The 13,035-nt window shown below is 59.6% G+C and overlaps 1 protein-coding gene across 1 annotated transcript in view; it reads left to right on the top strand.

The window, feature by feature from the left end:
• Positions 1–12,252, top strand: part of TSPOAP1 (TSPO associated protein 1) — a 31,397-nt gene extending 19,145 nt beyond the window's left edge. Inside the window, exons 20-34 of the mRNA XM_029082511.2 lie at positions 9–296; positions 647–868; positions 1,507–1,632; positions 1,675–2,532; positions 3,227–3,323; positions 3,419–3,573; positions 3,993–4,167; positions 5,888–5,950; positions 6,338–6,367; positions 7,385–7,512; positions 7,548–7,646; positions 7,979–8,050; positions 8,545–8,640; positions 9,558–9,611; positions 10,155–12,252. Of these exons, the coding sequence (XP_028938344.1) occupies positions 9–296; positions 647–868; positions 1,507–1,632; positions 1,675–2,532; positions 3,227–3,323; positions 3,419–3,573; positions 3,993–4,167; positions 5,888–5,950; positions 6,338–6,367; positions 7,385–7,512; positions 7,548–7,646; positions 7,979–8,050; positions 8,545–8,640; positions 9,558–9,587 (2,439 nt within the window). The 3' untranslated portion in view covers positions 9,588–9,611; positions 10,155–12,252. The remainder of the gene's footprint in view (positions 1–8; positions 297–646; positions 869–1,506; positions 1,633–1,674; positions 2,533–3,226; positions 3,324–3,418; positions 3,574–3,992; positions 4,168–5,887; positions 5,951–6,337; positions 6,368–7,384; positions 7,513–7,547; positions 7,647–7,978; positions 8,051–8,544; positions 8,641–9,557; positions 9,612–10,154) is intronic.
• The last annotated feature ends 783 nt before the right edge of the window (positions 12,253–13,035 follow it).

The following is a 13,035-nucleotide window of genomic DNA, read 5'->3' as shown; positions in this document are numbered from 1 at the left end:
CGTCACAGGAGGAGCAAGGGAACGGCAGTGACGGTGGACTGGCAGAGTCCCCAGAGGGGAGCCGGGGCCGGCCCGGAAACCAGAGGAGTCGTGATGCAGAGTCCTCCCCGACGGAGCATGGCCCAGGGGAACGTGTCCCGGAGGATCCCAGCCCAGGGGAGCCTGGCCCCAGGGACCTCGTTCTGGGGGAGCACCGGCAGGCATCAGCCACCAGACCACCAGGGCAGAGGAGCCCAGCGATCCCCAGCGGCCGAGGAGAGGCCGGGCTGAGACCGGGGCCCAGAGGCTGGGCCGAGGTGGGGGCCTGCAGCGGAGTGTTGGGGGTGGGGGCGGCTGGGCCGGGACCGAGGGTCAGGGCCTTTCTGCCGGCTCCCCTGACCCATGATCTCTCTCAGCCCATGCCGGTCATTCAGTATCCGCCCTGAGCCCGGCTCTCCCTTAGCCTCTTGGACCCTGGGCTCTGGGTCAGTCTCCCCATCTTGCGTCTGTCTGTATGTGAAGTTGGGTCTCTCCTCAGCCCACTCAGGGGTCTCTGTCCAAGGATCCAGGACAGGGCGACCCTGCTCCCCCTGACCCCAGGTCTGCTGTCCACCCCCAAGAAGCCCCTGGCCCTCCCCATGCTGACCCGTGGCCTTCTCTTCCTCAGAAGGAAGAGGCCGTTCAGGAGCTCGGGGCTAGGCTGGCCAACCCCCTCCCTGACCATGGCCGCAGCTCCGACCTGTCCGACATCTTGGAGGAGGAGGAGGAGGAGGAGGAGGAAGAGGAGGAGGAAGAGGAGGAGGAGGAACAGGAAGAGCAAGAGGAGCAGAGTTTGGCTCTGGGGCCCCTGGAGCCAGGCGGTCCCTGGGAGGAGGACGGTGGGGGAAAGGTAACGGGGAGCCAGCTGCTGAGAAACTGGCGAAAGACCATCCCAGCTGCCTCTGGGCCACTCTGGGGGCTGGTGCCCACCTTAGGGGTGGGCCTCCAGAGGAGACTCGATGCACTCGCTGTCCTATTTCTGAAGTCTCTGGTCAGTGGCTGGGGGTAGGGGACGAGCATGGGCAGGTCAGTGTTCTGTGGGCAATGGGGCTCAACAGGGCAGCTGCCTGCCTGGAGGAGGTGGAGGTGGCCCGGAGGGGGGGTTTCTTCAGGTGGGCCTAGAGTGGCTGAGGCTCAGGGCTGGAGCGGACACCGTCCCACGCTTGCTGCCCGAAGTGGGGAGGCATTTGAGGTTCTTGGGTCCCAAGGATGGGGTGGAAGGGGGTTCCCTCCCCAGAGAGGCTGGTCATTGGCACAGCTGGTTCTTAACTCAGTTCCACTGCTAACAGACCTTGATGCTTGGGACTCAGTTTCCCTCAATGGGAGATGCGTGCCCTGAGCTTTTGGGAGAAATCCAATCTGCTCCCCATTGCTTTCCCCGTGTTTGATGAACCCCCTTGCCTGCATTCCCAGGCCTGAGGTCAACATACCCCCCTCTCTCCTTCTCCTGGTGCCCCCCTCCCTGCCCCCAAATGTGCTCTGCCACAGCTAGATACCTGCGAGATGGACAGTGACGAAGAGGCCTTGGAGCTGCTGCCACCCCAGAAATTCTGTAGCAAGAAACTCTTCAGCATTCCCGAGGTGGCGGAGGAGGAAGAAGAGGAGGAGGAGGAAAAGGAGGAGGAAGAGGAGGAGGAGGAGGAGGAGGAGGAGGAGGAGGAGGAGGAGGAGGAGAAAGTGATGGAGCAAACTGGGCTGGGGGAACGACCCCAGGATTCGCCGCCAGCCCCGCGGCCTTCCTGCCGGGGACTGCGGGTGCCGGGCCTAGGGGTGATCCAGGCCTGGGAGTCAGTTGGTTCGTGGAGAGCGGACCCGGGGCCTGGCCCTTCTGTCCCAGGGACCCCTGCCCGAGAAGCCACGGCTGAGGAGGAGGAGGAGCTGGAATGGGGGGGTCGTACTGCCTCCAGAGAACCTCCCAAGGGCAGTCCCCAAGGTGGCCGGGGGCCGGTGTGCGTGACCCGAGGGATGCTCGCCGGGCAGCCAGAGGGGAGCGGGTGGCAGCCTCTTGGGGGGCATGAGGACTGTGGCCGTGGGCTTAGGGGGGCCACCCGGGCCAGGGGAGGGCCCTGGCGGGAGAAGGGGGACCTGCTGGCTGGTGAAGAAGTGAAGGCCGGGGCAGAGACGACCGATAGGGCTCAGCCGGGCCCGTCAAAGAGGGGGCCCCGCAGCTCCGGCCCCGCACCCCCCAGATTCTCCAGCAACTCCGGCCCCCTCTGTCTGGAGATGGGTATCGAGTACGATTCGGAGGAGGATGGCCTGGAGTCCGGCTTGGAGCCTGGCGTGCTGCTTCCCCGGGCCCGGGGGACCCAGGAGGGCCTGGTGCCCGAGCGGGAGGACCGGCCCCATGGGGGCTGCGGGAGGCGGAGAGGGGACGGGGGCCCCAGGGAGACTCCCAACCCAAGCCGCTGCCGGCGCCTCTGTTGCCGGGACTGGGGGGAGCCCGGCAACCCGAGAAGGGCCTGCAGCCCAGACGGGAGAGAGCCAGGGGAGGAGCGGACGGCGTCGCCCCCCAGGGTCGGTGCCCACCTCCCCGCCTTCAGGAGTCACCTGTAGCGGCGGCAGCGGTGGCGTGTCTGCCTCCTCCACCCCCGCTTGTGATCTGTGCTGCTCATTGTCTCGTGAAACCCATCCCACGGCGCCCTGGGCAGGGTCGCCCCCATCCATCCCTCCGCAATCGCCCCGGCTTGGCTCCCATCCGCCGCTTGCTCTCGCTGGCCGCAGCTCCACGCTCAGCGTTCTTCTCTCCCGGGACCTCCGGGGCTCCCGAGAGCCCGGCACCAGCCCCCAGCCCGTCCCGTTCTCAGAGAGCTCTAGGGAAGGACCGCCCACCCTTCTTGCTGGGACGTTCTCCCTCCTCTCTAACCTCCATCCCTCCTGCTGCAGTTCCACCCTGTCATCTTCTGGTTTGGGGCCCAGGGGCCTGAAGATGAACCGCGGAGCCTCGGGGCACTCCTTTCTGCCCCCTCCACTCCAATCTGGTCCCGAGCCAAAAGACCCTTCCCCTCGGCCCCGACCTCTGGCTCTGGGGCCTCCCTCCAGGGCCACCTGGGGAGAGGAATGTTGTGTCTCCGGCCTTGCTGTGCTGAGCTGCTTTGGGGGTGGGTGGGTGCTGACCCCAGCCTGAGCTGTGCTAGCTTCCTGGGAGGTGAGGGAGAGGCCTGGGCGGGGGGAGCGGGGGTCATGCCTGCCCCTGCCCTTCCCATTGCAGGGGCCGGAGCCTAGGGACGCCCTGGGCCCAGGTGGCCAGCAGCCAGCCCCGAGGAAGGGGGGCTGGATGGCCAGGAGCGGCCAGATACAAGAGTCAGGTGCGGAGCTGGGAGACGGGCGGACCGGTGTGTAGGGGGGAGCCACTTCCCCGTATGGTGGGGTTCACCGGGGCTCACCCTTCTCGTCCCCTCAGCTCCCCCAAGGAGTCCTGTGCCCGAGGCCTCTCCCCCACGTGCAGGAGCGGCCCGGGTCTTCGTGGCGCTCTTCGACTACGACCCCGTGTCCATGTCCCCCAACCCTGATGCCGGCGAGGAAGAGCTGCCATTTAAGGAGGGCCAGGTCCTCACGGTCAGCGCTCCCCCATTGCCTCCCCCTCCGGGAAGTTCTCACTCTTATCTAGCCTCAGTCCCTCCTGCTGCAAAGAGACGGGCAGCTTGGGGGGAGCTGGAAGGGAGCTGCATCTTCCATGTTTTGGGGAGTCCTCTCGACCCTCACCCCTTTTGGCTTTGTTTGCTTGGGCGTTCGAGGGTGGTGGTTCGGTCTGTACTCTCCGATTACATGAAAATCTACCCCACTTCCTTGGTCTCTTTTCCCATCGTTCCTCTTTCCCGCCTTCTCCTCTTCCCCTTCCGTCCTACCTTCCCCGAGAGAGAGCGTGACCATTCTGATGAAGGATCTGAGCAATGCGGTGCTTCCAGGAAGCAGGGGAGTGGAAGAAGTTATTCCCATCTCCTCACAGGGTTGTGGTCTCCTTTCTCCCCGCACAGGTCTGGGGGGAAAAAGACGCGGATGGCTTCTACCGGGGCGAGTGTGGAGGCCGAGCTGGCTACATCCCCTGCAATATGGTGGCTGAGGTGCCAGTCCAGAGTGGCAGCCGGAGAAGGCGACCTCCGGCCCTGGCCTCTGATCTTTCTGACAGCTTGGCAGAGGCTCTAGAAACTGGTAAGTGCCCTCCCTCTTCTCTCTTCCTCCTTCTGCTCGCCAACTCCTAGCCCAGGGACCTTGGAGTTCTGGCCCAGTGCCTCTGGCAAATTTAACTCCTCACCCCCAGTGGGTCTGGGCTCTCCCTGTGGTAACCCTGCCCCCAGGAGGGCTATAGGAGAAGCAGATCAGATCTGTCAAGTTCCTCTTCTGTAAACAGCAGCAGCGGGAGAGTGGAAAGAGTCGGGTCACAATTTGGCTGCTTGGCCTGGGGCCTATTCTTGTTCCTGAGGACCCAGGCTAGAAGGAGTGGTGGGAGTTGGGGAGGAGAGTTGTGGTGGGGTGGGCAGACTGACTGAGGCAGCAGGAGCACCCCCGGGGCTGGCACCCCAGAAGCTGCCCGTGTTCCCTGAAACAGCCTCCCTCCTGCTTTGAGCTTAGGTATCTGTGGAGCTCGGAGTCAGCGGGCCTGCTGAGCTCCCTCTGCCATCTTGTGACCTAGGAGCCTGGCCTCTGGGGGTGTGGGCTGTGTGGGGAGAAGCAGCATGGCCTAGTGCCAAGAGCACAGGTTTGGGAGTCAGAGGACTTGGGTTCTAATCCCAGCTCTGCCACTTGTCTGCTCTGTGACCTTGGACAAATCATTAAACTTCTCTGTGCCTCAGTTACCTCATGGGAAAAATGGGGATTGAGACTGCGAGCCCCACTTTGGACGACCTGTTCACCTGGTATCTACCCCAGCACTTAGCACAGTGCTTTATTAGGTGCTTAATAAATACCATAATGATAATAATAATTATTAACTATTATTATTATTATGGTCCTTCCCTGATCCCATGGCACCTCCTCTCAGGGGTAGGAATGGGGCTAGGAGGGGCAAGGCAAGACCCCGAGGCCAGCCCCGGAAGTGGCTACTGGCTCACAGGGCTCCAGACCACCACGCCCTGTCCTGGCCCAGCTGGCTTGGTTCTCTGAGGGCATTCTTCTAGCGGTGTTGATGCCCACCAGCTTTATTGAGTGCTCCTGGATGACAGGTAGAGCCCTGTTCTCACCCAGCAGGGTCTCTATAAGAGAAGTAGAAATAGAAGATAGAAATAGCACAAGCTAGTGGATAGAACTAAGGACCTAGGTTCTAATCCTGGCTCTGCCACTTGTCTGTTGTGACCTTAATAATAATAACAATAATAAAAATGTTGGTATTTAAGTGCTTACGATGTGCAGAGCACTGTTCTAAGCACTGGGGTAGATACAGGGTAATCAGGTTGTCCCACGTGAGGCTCACAGTTAATCCCCATTTTACAGATGAGGTAACTGAGGCACAGAGAATTGAAGTGACTTGCTCACAGTCACCCAGCTGACAAGTGGCAGAGCCGGGATTCGAACCTATGACCTCTGACTCCCAAGCCCGGGCTCTTTCCACTGAGCCACGCTGCTTCTTGCTTCACTTCTCTGTGTCTGTGACCTCATCTGTAAAATAGAGATTAATTCTGTGAGCCCCATGTGGGGCATGGAACTGTGTCCAACATGATCAGCTCATATCTGCCCCAGCGATTAGTACAGTGCCTGGCACATAGAAAGCACATAACAAATACCATTAAAAAAAACAAACAACAAACTATCCCTGCCCTCTAGAAGCCGGCGATCAAATGGGGCTCAGCATTCCATCTGCTGGTGTAACAGAGACCTCTGACTTTTCTCTCCTCCATTCTCCCTCCTTCTCTCCCTCATCCATCTGACCACCCAGGAAACGGTCCATCCTCGTTCTGCCTTGCCGGACCTCCCCCCAAACCTCGCCGCTCCAAAAAAGGTGGGTCAGTTGCCCAGGGTAGGTGTCCCTCTAGCTTGTCAGTCAGTCATATTTATTGAGCACTTACTGTGTGCAGAGCACTGTACTAAGCGTGTGCAGGGTGGCAGAGGGTGGGGACTGCCTGGGCCAGTGGGAGGATTTTGCCTCTGAGCGGCAGGGGCAGGGGAACCCGGCCCACCTGCCAGCCATACGCCAGGGCCCAGAAATTTCTCCGCCTCTCGCCTCATGCCAGGGGATCCCCTTGCCAGAGCCCGTCTGGGCGCACCTCCGGGCACTTCCCCGCTGCCGTTAGCAGAGGGGCAGTGGGTGGGCCTGTTCTCCCACTCAGGGGCGTGGTTGCACCGCGGGCACCCACATTCACAGGCTGCTGTTTTCTCCACCCTGCAGAGTCGGAAGCCCTGGACCTGGTTCGTTCAGGTGAGGGGCATGGCCCATACCTGGGCCAGAGGATGTTCACTCTCCCCTGCCCCTCCTGTCCAGGAACCTGCCCTGCCCCGGGGTGGGTGGGTGGGTGAGGGGCCAGGTAGGTGTGTATGTGTGTGTGTGTGTGTGTGTGTTTCTGCACGCGTGCAAGGGATTGATTCCCTGACCTGGGAAGTTCCTTAGTAACCCTGGGCCCATCAGATTGAGGTAGCTGCCATGGGATCCCTAGGCTAGGGGCAGGGGAGCAGTGTTTGGGTTTGGGGACAGGGAGGAAGAGGGAAACGTGAGCTAGGGGAGGCTAATGGGGAGTGATGGACAGTGAGGATGGAGTAGTGGATGGTGAGGGCCCCGGTCAGTGGAGAGGAAAAGTTCTCCCCCCCAGCCCCGGCTGGCCACAGTTGGATCATTCCATTATGGTGACAGTATTGGTCCCAGGGAGAGGAGAGCTAGGGCTCAGAGGCGAAGGAGCCGTGGCCCCAGAAGCCATAGTCTGCAGTACTGCACACTCTCTGTACACTCCCTGTACCCTCTAGACTGTAAGCTTGTTGTGGGTGGACAGGGAGTATGTCTGTTTATTGGGCAGGGAATGTGACCGTTTATTGTATTGTACTCTCCCAAGCGTTCAGGACAGTGCCCTGCACTGATGGGGGACAGCAGCCTGACTCAGGCTTCTGGCCACTTTCCTCAGGCCCCGCGAGGCCCCGCCAACTCAGTCACATACCATAAGCATTGTTGCGGGAGCTTTGCAAGGGGTCCTGTCCAGGCTGCCCACAAAGGTGTCCACAGTGTATGCCTGGAGTGGGGTTGCAATGCCTGGGATCCCGTTTCTTTTGTCAGTCAGTGGTATTTATTGAGTGCTGACTATGTGCAGAGCACTAGAGTGAGTGCTTGAGAGAGTACAATACAATACAGTTGATGGACACAATCCCTGCCTTCAAGGATCTCACAGTTTAGTACTCTGAGGGTGCTGAGAGAGACCTGTCTCACCACCTAGCTGCATTTTACTTTTAGGTGAACTGAATTCTGGGATCATCTATCTCATCACCCTGCTCACTGGGGTTGGTCTCCCATGGGCAGAAAACCCAAGCGCTGGAGACGGTCCTGGAGTCCACAGGAGGAGAGGGGGCACTACCCCTTCCTGAGCCCATGTCTCTCCTCAACCACTGCAGTTTACCCTCTACCGGACTCCCAGGCCGGCCCTTGCCCTCCTCAGACCGTGGTGGCTGCTTTCGACTATAACCCCCAGGAGAGCTCCCCCAACGTGGATGTGGAGGTAATTGGGGCTTTCCAGTGAAGCCGGGCTCCAGTTCCCATCATCCGGGTTCTCTTTCTCCTCCCACCTCTCCCCTTATCCAGCATCCGCCCCCCCCCCCCAAACACACAGAATTTTATTTCCTCGCTTCTACGATAGGCTGTTTTTCAGTAGGAAGTACGTTGGAACCAGGAGGCCCTCTGCTCCCCATTTTACTGATCCTACAGTCTCCGTCCTTCAGGGCCCTTGGGAACTGGAGCAAGTGCAGAGTCTCCTGATGGGGGGTGGTCAGAATCTCTCTATGGCACCCCTTGGGGCCCCGTTCTGCCCTCCTGGCTCTATCTCTTCCACAGGCCGAGCTATCATTCAAAGCTGGGGATGTCATAATGGTGTTTGGGGCCATGGACGATGACGGATTCTACTATGTGAGGAGGCGGGGCAGGGATTGGAGGGAGCGGAAGCAAGGCTCTGGGGGTGTGGGGCGGGGATTCAGAGGAGGGTCCCCGCCATTTCATTGGAAAGCGGGGTTGGTGTCCTAGGGAAAGGGGTCTCTCTCCTCATTTGGGGGGTGTGGGCCAGTTTAGGACAAGGAGTGGAGGCAGATGGGGATCCAGGAAAAGAAACCCCACAATTCAAAGTCTCCCCTACTGCCCTGGCCGTGTGACTGTTTATTCTTGGATCGTACTCTCCCAAGCGCTTAATACAGTGTTCTACACACTGTAAGTGCTCATTAAATATCATTGACTGACTGACTGTGGGACTGGCTCCCAGAGGCTCCTTCCATAAAGGGGCAGGAGAGGAGGGAGGGTCTCCGTGACTGAAAACCCCAAGTCTGGGGAACGGAGAGTTCAAAAAAACCTCCCCTCCCTATCCTGTTCCCCACAATTCCTGCGCATCTCCATCTGCCTCCTCTCTGAAGGGCAAGCTGAATGGGAGGCAGGGCCTGGTCCCATCCAACTTCCTGGAGGGAGCGGTGGGGCTTGGACAGCCCCAGGAAAGCGTGGCCATGAATCAGGTAAGGCCAGAGACAGCTCTCCTCCCTTCTCAGCACAGCGAGACAGCTCTCCTCCCTTCTCCGCACAGCTCCCTGCCACCCCCGACCCGCCCGACTTTCCCCAACTCCTGTAGTCCTCTTGAGTCCCGTCTTGGAGGTAGCTGGTCCCTGACTCCACCCCTGTGGCCCCGGTGTTGGGAACAGCCCAGGAAGCTGCCCCTCGATGATGATGGTGATGATGATGCTAACACTAATAATCCTATCTAAGTGCCTACTGTGTGCCAAGCACTGAGATAGATACAAGATAAGCAAGTTGCACCCAATCCCTGTCCCAGATGGGGCTCACAGCCTTGAGTAGGAGGAGGAACAGGTATTTCATCCCCATTTTACAGATGAGGAAACTGAGGCTCAGAGAATGGAAGTGACTTGCCCCAGGTCACACATCAGGCAAGTGTTAGGGCTGGGATTAGAACCCAGGTCCTCTGGCTCCTAGGCCCAGGCTCTTTCTGCTAGACCACGCTGTTTCCACTCCAGTCTCCCTGAAAGGAAGTAGGAGCAGAGCTGAACCCCTTCTGAGGGTTTCTCCGCAGCCTCCAGGCTCTCCCCACCCCAAATCACCCTCGAATCTCACCTATTTCAGGGTGTTAAGCCCGGATCTGAGGTTGGGAATCAATTGCAGATATCCCCACTTGGCTTTTCTTTCCTCTTTAAGTCGGGACCTTTTCATTGCCTAATGGAAGTTCGGGCAGATGAGTTGCAAATCAGGGACTCCCTTGATGGATAGATAGTCTGCCCCAGGATTGGGTCCCCATCCCATCTTCCACCTCCACCGGGGTCCTGGCCGGGAAGGACAGGGCTTAGGGAGGAAGTAATGTAGTCTGATGAGCTGTGTCCCTCTGTTCCTGCTGCCTCCCCACCTCTGGACCTCTGCTCTTCAGAGAATGAGGAAGAGAAGAGTCCAGCGATGATCTCCCCAGAGACGGAGCAAGTGTGTGAGTGTGGGGAGAGTGCTCCCTCCCCCCATAGGGCAGTGCCCACTACAAACCCGGGAGTTGCTGGGGCCCTCGCACCTTTCTGCCCCCTCCCCTCCTACACTTTTCTAACCTGGGGCTGGTGGCGGGTGGAACCAGGCTGGCTCCTTGACTGAGGTCTCAGCTTACTTCAAGACACACGAAGCTCCGTGCCACCAGTTTTCCTGGTGCGCACTCACATCCTTCCACCTGTCCATGGTACCCATCCCGGTATTCAGACTCTGCATATCTATGCTGGTGGTCCAGGGTGGGCTTGGATAGTCTTCATGATAATACTGTGGGTCAGGCACCATGTTAAGCAATGGGGTAGACACAAGCTAATCAGTCAGGTTGGACAAAGGCCCTGACCCACACAGGGTTCACAGACTACATCCCCATTTGACAACTGAGGTAACAGACCCAGAGAAGTTAAGCAACTGTCCACAGATCCCACAGCAGGCCAGTAACAGAGACAGGTCTAGAACCAAGGCCTCCCGGCACCTGATCCCTTGTTCTTTCCACTAGGCTGGGCCACGCTGAGCTGCGCGTTAGGACGAGGGCAGCCAAGCCTCTCCCACTGGGCCAGGCTGGGCCCCGGACGGCTTCTGGGTCGACACCTTCTCTCCGGAAACCAGCTGGGCACGAAGGAAGGATTCCCCCCCAAATGAGGGGGCGGGGGTTAACAGCGAGGCTGGGTGAGGTGGCAGGGGGTGGGAGGGGAAGGGTCTCTGGCCCTGAGCGATCACGTGCTTGGCGGGGGGCGAGGGTGCCTGGCTGCCTGGAAGCAGATCCGCCTTTCCCTCTGGGACTCCCGGGTAACGAACTCCAGGCTGGAGTGTTTGAGGACAGAGATGTGGCTTTGAGGACAGAGTTGGAGTGGGGATCGTGGGACCCCTGCCTTGCTTTGGGCAGCTCACCTCCCTGCCCTTGGTGAGGTATCTGAGGGTGGCTTTTCCCTCTGCCACTCCCAAATCCCTCACCCTCCTCACCACAGACTCTCAGGGGTGTTCCCAGGTCTGGGGCTGAACTGGTACCCCCTCCCCTCTTTTCTTGGGACAACAAGCAATCAGTGGTATTTATTGAGCACTTACTTCTGTGCAGAGCACTATACTGAACTCTTGGGAAAGCACGATACTATAGTTAGCAGATCTAATCCCTACCCTTAAGGAGTTTGCCACCCAGCAGGTTGTAATAGTAAAAAAAAGTCTGGTCAGGTCCTGCCTGTCCTTGCTCCTGCCGCCCCTCCCCTTAGCTGCCACACAGATGAGCAGGGCCAGGGAGCAAGGGGGTGGGAGACATCGGTCTACTCCCCCCAGAGTTCCCATCTCTGAACCGGGAGAGCTCAATGGGACACTGACTGTCTGATCATGCCGGACACAGCAACGGTGGATCCTTTGCCTCAGAACTGAGATGGAGCTAACGGGGGTCACTGTCTGGGTCTCCCTGGTTGACCAGGGCACTTCTGGCAGTAGATCTGAGCAGGGTGACATTAGGCGGAGGGTTGGGGACAGGCCAGCAGGGTTGTCCCGGGGTGACGGGGGGGTGGGGGGGAGAGGGGTAAGCCCCTCCTTTGGTTTGCACCCACTTTCTCTCCCACCTCTCCCTGGCCAGGGAGCAGCAGAGTCCTCTTTCCCCTTCTCTCCAAGGAGAAAGGCTTGAGGAAACTAGGAGCCCATCTCCTCCTCAGATCCTTGACCCCAGGGTGGTGCCCCCTCACCACCTCTGCTCACTGGAGCCCCGGGCAGGCGGGGTAGGGAGGGGCTGGGACAGGGCCCTTGCCTCTCTGGGTGTCCGATGCATCGAGGCCTGGGTGGCTTTCACACTCCGGCTCTTCCAAGACTCAGCTGGCCAGCTACCACTCCACTTGCCCTCCACCTGACCTCAGCCCACGTCCCCCTTATCTTTTCCGTCCTGGGGACCCCTTCTCCACTTGCTCTCTCCTCTCTTCCCAACTCTCTAGCAAGAATTTGCACTGGATTCTTCCTCCCTCTTTGCCCCATGGCCTCTCCTCTCCAGGCTGGCCTCCCTTTCGTCTCTCCCAGGCTGGAGGCGGGAGGGGTGCTCCCTGTATATATGTAAATTCTCAGCCGTGCCTCACTGAGCCACTTTCTGTCTCCATCTCGCTTCAGCGGGGCTCCGGGTGGCAGAGTCGATGCCAAAACCTCCCTACTCCCACCCTCTCCCCTCTTGCTCCTCCGCCTCCCACCCAGAAGCCCCCACAGACCTCTCTCACTGCCCCGTCTGGTCCTGGCAGAACTCACTGAATAGATAGGGCTGAGCAGCGGGCTGCCAGGGAGGAGGGGAGCTTTGCCTTAGCCTATTTATGGAAAATCTCTTCCTCAATTACTTTGACTTTTCCCACCAGGAGCCAAGCCTGAGAATGAGCTGGTGAGGGGTGTGGGAGGGGAGGGGGTTCTGGGCAAACCAGAATCCCCCATCCTAGTCCAAGGTTAAGGAGGTGGCCCCCCTGGGGGGAGGGGAGGGCAGAGCAAAGATTGGTGCATGCTTCCTTCGGGGGGGGGTTAGGAGGGCAGAACTGGGGAGCACGAACCCCCTGAAGGGAAGGGCCCAGGGAGTTTATTTAAAAAGACATTTTATTATAATAAAGTCTATTTTCACAAAACACGGTCCGGCCTGTGATTCCGGAAGGGGGAGACGGTCTCGTTCCAGACACGACCATTCTTTTGGAGCTGGATTTGGGCAGGGGCTGCATCCAAGCCGGCCCCTCCCCTGTTTTGGCTCTACTCTCACCCAACCGTGCCAGCGCCGACCGGCGACTCGGCCGTGGCACCTCGGGACCTGGAAGTTCCCACCCGAGTGACACGAACACCCATCGCTGGGTCGGCAATGGCCGCCTCTCTTTCCCTCTGAAAATGGCAGCACCGGGGTCCCGGTCTTAGTGGCTGGGGGCCGACTGCTCTTTCCAAGGATGCACGGAATGGGATATGATCGCCGGAGCTGGGGAGCAGTCAGGACCCTGGCATCCCTCTTTCCCAGCTGCCCACATCGCCTCCATTGCAGAGGAAGTGTTGATCCAGCCCCCATTGGATTCAGAAGTTGGGAGGGAGACCACATTGGAAACAGCACGGTGAGATGGGGAGGGAGGGGGATGCCCTGGTGGGGGTTGGGTGGTCTTCCCGGGGCTGCTTTCCATTCGCCAGCCCCATCTGCAGCCACAGGGGGAAGTGACTGTGAAATCCTAACTGACTTTCTGGGCCGCTCCTGCCCACGGCCCAGGAGGACTTGGGTTTGGAAAGACCCGGCTCTGTTGTAACCGTCTCCAGAGATGGAAGGCTGGGGCCTGAGCCTCAGTCACATCCTGGCCCCGGAAGCCAGTCCCAAGACCACCAGGGCAGGCAAAGGGCATCGAGGATATGCCCTCTCCAGATGGATCTCTCCCAAAGGC

The sequence above is a fragment of the Ornithorhynchus anatinus genome, chromosome 17 (genome assembly GCF_004115215.2).
Source record: "Ornithorhynchus anatinus isolate Pmale09 chromosome 17, mOrnAna1.pri.v4, whole genome shotgun sequence".
In the NCBI taxonomy this organism is placed as follows: Eukaryota; Metazoa; Chordata; class Mammalia; order Monotremata; family Ornithorhynchidae; genus Ornithorhynchus; species Ornithorhynchus anatinus.
The sequence above is the reverse complement of the archived record's forward strand: the minus strand, read 5'-3'. Positions and strand labels throughout refer to the sequence as shown.